The 9,496-nt window shown below is 33.6% G+C and overlaps 1 protein-coding gene across 1 annotated transcript; it reads right to left on the reverse strand.

Moving 5' to 3' along the window:
- Positions 1-7,081: 7,081 nt before the first annotated feature.
- On the reverse strand, positions 7,082-7,681 carry LOC138339351 (uncharacterized). Its single transcript, XM_069290943.1, has 2 exons — positions 7,526-7,681; positions 7,082-7,318 (listed from the first exon to the last, which is right to left on the reverse strand). The coding sequence occupies exons 1-2, from the start codon at positions 7,679-7,681 to the stop codon at positions 7,082-7,084; spliced, it is 393 nt and encodes a 130-aa protein (XP_069147044.1).
- Between the last annotated feature and the right edge of the window lie 1,815 nt (positions 7,682-9,496).

The raw sequence follows: 9,496 nt of genomic DNA on the forward strand, positions 1-9,496 counted from the left end.
AAAAAAAACTTACTAATTGATTTTAGAAACAGAATTTACTTTTTCCTTTTTTTCCTTTTGATTAGTAAGTTCTATCCACAACATGCCTTATTTAATAAAAGAAAGGGAAAAGTTCAATTAAAATAAAGTAAATCGCGTCCTTTAAAAAATAAATCTCTAAACAAACCACCACAAAATATCTAACTAATTAGTTTAAAATTTAAATTTCAAATAATAAATAACTTTATTCCTAAAAATAAATATAAACTTCATGACCCACAACTTAGAAAAAAATCTTAATTTTAATAACATTATCCACTTCTTAAGCCAACTCTTCAAAATACAAATTCAAATTGAAATTCAATTCAAATATTTGTAAAATAAATATTATAATCAAGTAAAAATCTAGATAAGAAAATTTAGGAGACATATAATAGTCATGTCTTGTCTGTTTACATGTCTTTTTTCTTAAATGTTTGATGTCTGATGTAAAATTATTTTGTTATAATTGGAGGATAATGACATTGTTTTGTTGTAATTGAAGGAGAATGACATCTTACTCTCTAATGCAACAAGAATCAAGAGGAATAGGAAGTGGAAGAAGAAACTGATGATAGGAGGAATTTTGAAAAATTTCATGGCAATGGACTATAATTCTTTATTAATTTTAGTTCGTAAATTACTACTATAATAATTTTTTCATCGATATAGTCATTTTGCATTACATCTAATATAATATTTTGCGGTATTCATTTTTTATTTTCTATATGCAGATTGTGATGATTGTAGAATAGCCGATTATGTCATAATTGTTTTTCTTTTGTGACTATATATGACTACGTGAACTTGAACAAGAAGTGAACAAGTAGTATATTTTTTTTAAAATTTTGTTGGTTTGATGCTTAATTTTAATTAGTCAAGTAACTCATATGTTGATTTTAGCTAAAAGTAGGGTTAATAATTTTACTACTAGGTTTTAGATTGATTTATGAACTTAAAATTTAATCAACTAGCAAACATATATCAATTCAACACATGCCACATATGTTATTATTCTTCATCATATTAGAAGAAGGAGAAGTTGTTGGAATAATGTTTAGAGTCTTTATGAACATATTCTTATTACACATAAATTATTGTAAAATTTTGTTAGCATTATTTGTATATGAAAAATTAAAACATTATATATGATGCACTTTTGTTACTCAATAATAATTCATATTTAGCTATTCATATATTTAAAAATATTATATTTTAAATATCTGTGCAACGCGCGGGTACTTATACTAGTTATATATTAAAAGAAGAGTTAATTGTATCTGTTGGATTAAAATAGAGGGTTGAGATTAAAAGATAAGAGGCATAATCCATGTGTTCGCCTATGTGACATACGCGGATTGGCCGATTTAAGGGGACTTGATTGCAAACATTGCTAAACTTAAATCCATTCGAATTATAACCTTTTCATTATTAAATAGCCATTAATTATTAAATTAAAAATAATTATTTTACAATATTAACTTATTTGATAAAATTGGTCATTCTTAAAATAAGATAATATAAATCAGTAACTTATTAATTAATTAAGCTTTCCTAACTTTGAAGAAATGTTGAAAAATATTTATCGCAATAATAGAAATTATATTTAATTAGAAAAATCGAGTTAACCTTTAAAAAAAATATTTATTTGACATGAAATATGAAGATGAGAAAGTAAGTAGTAATATTTATATAATATATTTAAATAAATGTGGAGAGCCAAAATTGAGTGTCAATAGCTTGACCCTTTCTTTGTTCATGGAAGAGAGTAGAAAAGACGTGGACAAAGACACGATCCAATTTTTGGCGACCCACTTGAGCAAAACTTGGCAAGAACTGTTTATGGAGTTATGACCAAACTCTGGCTTTTGAGTTGCCTACATATCTCAGATTTCATATGTAGTTCAAGAGCATATAAACATAGCAAATTTTAATTAAAATTTTTCCAGTATCGAATTATGGTAATACTGAAATCTTTTTGTGGTAAGGTATGAAGAGATTAACACGAATAGAGGGACGAGACATAGTTTTTAAGAGACTTGAATAAAATTATCTGTAGCAATTTCTACTAAAGACTTCTTGTAGATAGATGAATATTCAAAAAGTGCCCAGTGTCAAGCTATAATGAATTGAGCTCTCAGAGAGCTATGAGTAAGATTGAAATCTGAACTTCTGAATATTGAGTCGAGCTGAGTTTTGAAAGTGAATCCTTGACGTAGCTAGTGATGCTTAACATTGCACTAACTTGCCCTAGTTTAGTTCTTAGAGGGATTTCCTCGTTGTAATGTGTTATCATGCAAAACATGTAAAAAGGGTGAAAAGTACCTATTGCGGTTCAAAAAATTATAAATTGAGATAGTAATTTAAAGAGTAGAGTGTATATGTTCAAATGATTGTTGATGTCTCCTTTATGTGTTGTAAATGTGATGCAGGTAAAGTAACTTGTAATGTAGAGGCCCTCGACTGGCGCGATTGTTGTAATGTAAAGGTCGCATCTGACTATGTAAAGTAACTTGCAATACAGGGGCCCTCGACTGGCGGGAATATTGTAATGTAAAAGTTTGTTATGTAAATTTAATTGTCGGTATATGACAGTGTTTCTATGTGTGCATGCCCCCTGGACGGTGGACATTTAGTGATATCACTATTATGGAGTCTATGATTGGCGGAGTGTTGCTTCTTTTTCTTATATACAGGCTCGATTGACGGAGTTCGGTCGACGTTATCTATGTACAACCTTCGGTTGGCAAAGTTTGACGATGTTTGCTGTGCACAGACTCCAATCGATGGAGTTTGGTCAATTTTTTCTATGTGCAGCCTTCAGTTGGCAAAGTTTGACGATATCTGTTATGTACAGCCTCCGATTGGTGGAGTTCGATCGGCTTTTGCTATGTACAACCTTTGGTTGGCGGTGTTTGACAATATCTAGTATGTATAGCTATTGGTTTGGGGAGTTTGACGAAGTTAGCTATGTACAACCGATCAGTGGAGTTTAAGTGATATTTGTTATGTAAGACCCCATACTTATGGAGTTTGGTCTTGTTATACGGTTGTCTCTGATTGGGGGAGTTGTTGGTGAGGTTAGGTTTACAAGCTCCAGTTGTTGGAGTTATTTTGATAGAAAGATAACAATCCTATTTTCTTGCGATGATCTTCTTTCTTTAGTATATGGTTTGGGTCTTGAGTGTACCTGCAGAATTTAAATGAAATTTTCTTAGATATAAGATTCAAGTTGAAGTACTTTTGGAAATAAAGTATGGAGCGAATTTTGCTTCATGATTATGAGAAATCAAATGACGTTTGTGGCCATGCCCCGAACTTCATGTTATTTTCCTTGATTCTTGTGTTCCTGCACGGATATACCGTGGTTTCACAGTATTTTAATGCTTTTTCTTAAGTTTAATGTGTCCATAAGCCTTTGTGTTTTGATTTTTATGTAAGTTTCCCTTTATTTGCAGAAAATCTGTCTAAAGATGAACGCGGAAGTTTTTGAGCAAGAAATGCAGAAAAGTTACCACCTACGGAGCTTGTGACGGTCCCTCGCTCCTGTGACGGTCCGTCGCTCCTGTGACGGTCCGTAGGTTGCATCGTAGTGAAGCTGCTGAAGGAAGATGGGGAAGTCTGGCAAAGTGTTGGGATACGAAGTGCATGACAGACCATCGTATCCATGATGGTCAGTCATGCTGGTTCGTCGTGATGATCAGAGAAGTAGTCCCAGTACCAAAATTCCATGAGTTTAAGTGTTATGGAACGGAGACCCTCGACGGACCTTCGTGCTTGGAATGGTCCATCATACCTGCCATCGAGGGTAATGAAAAGAGCAGCAGAAGAATTTGCAAAGCATGGGACGACGCAGTCCATGACGGTCCGTCATAACTGCGACGATCCGTCACTAGGTACGTCGGCCCAGCCTCATTTTGACAGAATTTCAGCAAGTAGAGTCCCTCTTTTATTAGTTTTTTTTGTTTTATAAATAGTTGTAAAAACCTCGTTTTTGGGGTTATACTCTCATATAGTTAGAATCTCGTATAGTTAGACTTTTGTGGGAAAAACACTTTTATGTTAGAGTCTTTGTTAGTAGATTATTTTGGATATTAGACTTTGGATTGTTACACTTTTCTGTGGAGTTGATTGTTGGTGATTTTGTCGATTAATCAAGTAAATTTCTGGATTTTATTCTTTCTCATTGAAGTAAGTGCATGAATTCTTATATTACATACATGAATATTGTGATTATGACTATGAGTAACTAAACTCCATAACTAGGGTTGTGGGAACCATAGGCGAATAATGAGGTAAAACCTAACTAAAATAACAATTCTAGAATAATGTCTTACATGTATTGATAATTTTTTCATTTAAAAGTCTTTTTAATGGATGACCAACGTTAGAAATCGCCTTAATGCTACTTGCCAGACCAAGAAGGTAGATAATAGAAAAATAATTATCAACATAGATTTAATATATACTATCTAATAGGCTAGTATTGATTGGTACGAGGTAATAACTTAGTCAAATATCGTATACAATGCTTAATAGAGGTAAAGGTAACGGTTAGTGTAGCAACACACGTAGCCGGACCAAGGTGCGAAGTGAAATTTTCTAGATGCTGGACCAAGGATTTAGAAATACATAACTTATCACTTTGCATGCAAGATACTAGGAAAGAATTGTTATAGTTAGAATTATCAAGTTAGGAACCTGTGGGGAACACTTAAACCCTAGTTACTTTTATTGATTGATTAAACTCCAACATTTGAATCTGTTAGTTGTCTACTTTAATTTAGCTAGTTATTTTCATTCATTTCGAAATAACCCCCCCCCCCCTTTTATTGCCTTTGTTTTCTAAGGAAATAATTGATTAAATGAGAAAGTAAGTAGTAATATTTATATAGAATATTAAAATTATTTTTTATATATGTAAAAGATCGTATTTATGAAATAACCTTACCAAATAAAAAATAATTTGTTTTTTGTCCTTCAAAAATTTCATAACAGATTTAGGTATGGAGATAGATCCATATAAAGATCTATATCTTTCTATCGATAAACAAATTAATTGTTCTATTACGGAAGTTGGGATCCCACACGCTGGGTGTATATATATATATATTTTTTATTTTTTATTATTATTATTAAAACTTTATTAAATAAATGTGGAGCAAAATTTCTAGATCACGGATTTTATCCCATACTTGGGACATTCAAGGTTCCACCCAATCTCTCCTCATTCAGATGAAGAATCCTATCACCTACTCGTGTGTTGATGCTACCATCCTTAGTAACCTCATAGTTTTAGTAAGAATCTCTCACTTGTTGCTCATGCAGAAAAAGAGTGTGACTTGTGAAAAGGTGGGTCCATGATTGGATTTAAACTGCATCAACAATGCACATCATTGATTTTTAGATTATTTCAGAATTGAAGACCCTCTCATTCAGAACTTTTCATTTCATCAGATTTTCGACACTATCCATTATATCCTTTCTTTTCAGCCCTCATCTTTTTATTCTTCGGACCTTGTCCCTCTTTAGATTCGGACTCAAGGTTTCCAAATAATTCATTTATCAAGTGAAACTTATCTTTTAGGTGACACTCAAAACTTTCTCTTGGATGTCTCCTTCACCTTTTTCTTTCCCTTCTTTGACATATTGGCCCTTTTTCCTGAAGGTTATTTGCTTTTATGTTTCTCCTTATTCTTGCTTGGTATTTATTTCCTTCTTTTCTACGTTCTCGCCTACAGTGTCATTGTCCTACTATTCATTTGAAATTTCCACTACCCGTCATCATGAATTACCTTTTCGTGTAGCCCATACTTCCTTCTTTTTATTCTTTCTATAGTACTAGCCTTATTTGATTTTATGGCATCATTCATGAACTTTTGTGAAGCCCCCCTGGTAGGATTTTCCCTTGTTGGTGTTTCCTTTGACACTTTTTTATTTCCTTTGTTTGAGATGGGAAGCATCCTTCTTTGTATAGTCCATCTAAAAGGAAAGTTGTCCTCATCTTGTTCCTCAGTAGAAGAGACTGGAGGAAGACCAACTATTGGTATACTGTCTAACATAGGACATGGGTTTCAACGGAATTTTCCTGAGTTATTTCTTTGGAAAAAGGTGTTCTAAATACTACACTCATTTCTGCAAGACTTTCAACTACTAACTCCTCCCTTGCAGCAAGGATATTAAATCTAAAGTTCTTTCCTTCAAGAAGATCTCCTTCGAACAGAAAATAAGATAAGATAGTGAGAGAAGGACTAGGTTGAGATGACTTTAAAGGGATATTCAGGTCTAAATAGGGGTCAAGTATAGGTTTTTCTTACTAATGGATCTAGTAATCTCAACCGGAAGAATGGTTGACGAAGGGTTATTAGTCGAAGAATAGAAGGCAGTAGGGTCAATTTCATTTATGGTTTCCATCATTTTGCTAGAGGGGGCTGGAGAATGAGACATTTTGGAAAAGAGAAGAAGAAAAGAGAGTATTTTCTAGGGTTTCAAAAAAGTTAAAGAAGAATGTTTGAAACAATTTAGGAAGAAAGGCAAGGGAATGGCATTAAAAGGAAATGAGAGGTGTGTCAAGGGATCCCTTTGTTTAGATACGTCGCTTGGACTTAAAGTAATGGGACAAAGGTTAGAACAAAGATGATTGACACATCGCAGTGACAACAATTCTCATTAATATTTCAAAAATTAATGCACAGAATGTTGACCTTTGAGATAGGATCAAGTCCCTCTCTGTAGTTTGAAGATGATCATCTCAGAGTTGTAATGTGATTTCTTTGTTCCAACAATTCATTATGAGTGTACACCTGAGAAGGTAGGTAGTTGGTCCTATCAAAACAAGCATTACAGTTGTCGAGGATACATGCCTACTGATCATAGCCAATGAGTGTTTGATGGCTTTAGATGAATTAGATTCTGTCCTCTTCAACAATTCCAGCCTCAACTTTTTGTTCTCAAACTGTTCTTACTCAAAGCCTTGGTGAATTTATCATCAATTTTGATCTTTAGTCCTACAATACTTCATACAAATGGTTCTTTTTTCAAAATTATCTCTAAAAATGTGATGTCAGACATCAGTGTGCTTGGTCCTTTTATGCTGAACTGGATTCTTGGCCATATTAAGAGCACTTGTATTATCACAGATGAAAGGGATAGTGTTACTAAGCACTCCAAAGTCTTCAATTTGATGTTTTATCCACAGTAATTGAGCACAACAAGATGCAACTGCTACATATTCTACTTCAACTGTAAAAAAGAACCACTGCGTTTTGCTTTTTAGTTCCCCAAGAGATAAGAGAAGAGCCTATGAAGTGAACCATTATTGAAGTGCTCTTTCTATAAACTTTATACCCTGCATAATTTGCATTGCATCTGCATATCCTACTAGTTAAAGAATCACATGAAGGATAGAACTGGACTAGGTCCTCTGTTTTTTTCAAATACCTTAAGATCTACTTCACAATTTTCAAGTGAGACTCCATGGGACATGTTTGGAACCTCTTAAAAATACCCACACTGAACACAATATCTGTCTACTTATTGTCATCAGGTTCAACAATGAACCAATGATGAGTCTATACACAATTTCATTCACCATAGGACCAGAGTCATCAACATCCATCTTTGAGTTTGTTCCCATGGGAGTATCAATAGGCTTTGCATCCATCGCCTGAAATTTCTTCAACAACTCCTTGATATACTTTCTTGATAAATATAGGTACCATTTGAAGCTTGTTTGATCCGTAAACCTAAGAAGAAACACAATTATCTCATCATGCTAATTTGAAATTCACCTCTTATCAACTAAATAAATTCTTCGTACATTATTTTTGAAGTTGCCCGAAATATGATATCATCAACATATACCTGAATAATGACCAACTTTTTACCTCTTGTTTTCAAGTAAAGAGTGTTATCAATTTTACTTTTTTAACCCATTTTCAAGAAGAAACTTGGATAGTCTCTCATTCCAAGCCCTGGGAGCTTATTTCAAGCCATAAAGGATCTTGTCCAATTGGAGCACATGATTTGGGTAGTCAAATATCTTCAAATCTAAGGGGATGTTTCACATAGACCTTTCCTTTTATATGACCATTAAGGAATGCACTTTTCAAATCGATTTGAAACAATTTGAACTCCATGAAAGCTACAAAGGCAATAACCATTTTGATAGCCTTCATCCTTGCCACGGGGGAAAGGTTTCATCATAGTCGAAGCCTTCTTCTTGGTTATATTCCTGCACCACCACTCTTTATTTGTTCCATGTAATACTTCCATGCTCATCCATCTCGTTTCTGATCACTCATTTGGTTCCTATAGCAATTCTATCATTGGGCATAGGAACCACGTGTCATACTTTACTCTATATAAATTGGTAAAGTTCTTAATGAATTAAGTTCACCTAATCAACATATTTTAAGGCCTCCTTTATATTCTTTGGCTTAATATTCGATATGAAAGATGAGAATGCAACTAGATTTATAGTTTTTGTTGTAGTTTGCATTCCAAAGTTCAAAGGATAAATGATATTATCAAGAGAATAGGAAAACTTGTGATTCTACCTTTACATAGTAGTCAAGGGTTAAGGTTGATCATCTTCCTCTTCTTCATACACAGAATTATCATTTTCAGACTGAATTGCATCCCTTGGCTTAGAATTATCAACCATACCAGGTCCCTTTTGAGGTTCTACATCTTCAATGACTTCTTCATGGTTATCTGGTTCAATAACAATTGGATCTTGAGATATCTCCGCTTGAAACTCATTCAGATTATCTCTCTGAATCTGAAGAAGTTCTTCTATCTTATCATTTTCTTTAGTCTTAAGATCTTTAATACCACCAATATTGTCAACGATCATACGAACCCTCTCTTCAATGCATAAAGTCCTCTTATTGTAGACTCTATAAGATTTACTTAAAGAGGAATATCCCACAAACACCCCTTTATCACTTGTAGGAAAATGATCGTCCTTCCCATTGTTTAGTACAAAATATTTGCATCCAAAAGCCCTCGGGTAAATTAATCTATGCTTTCTATTAAATAAGATTCATAAGGATTTTTGGTAAGAATGAAGTTAATCAAGCACTAATTGGTCATATAATAAGCATTGTTGACTTCCTCAGCCCAAAATTTCTTCGAAAGACTTGAATCAATATGCATGGTTCTGGCAATGCCAACCAGAATTCTATTCTTCCTTTCGACCACACCATTTTTCTGAGGTTTTCATAGAGCTAAAAAGTTGTGATGAATGTCATTTTCAGCACAAAATTGTCAAACGGACCTTTCAAACTCGGTTCCATGATCAAACCCGATCCCTGCGCTCTTGCAATTTAACTTTATCTGAATCATTTTAGCAAATACCCTCATCACATCAAACGTTTCATCTTTGGACCTTAGAAACATAGTCTAAGTGAACCTTGAATAATCATCCACATCTACAAACATATACCTCTTCCTACCTCTACTTTGAATCTTCACG

This window comes from Solanum lycopersicum, chromosome 11, assembly GCF_036512215.1.
Source record: "Solanum lycopersicum chromosome 11, SLM_r2.1".
Taxonomy (NCBI): Eukaryota; Viridiplantae; Streptophyta; class Magnoliopsida; order Solanales; family Solanaceae; genus Solanum; species Solanum lycopersicum.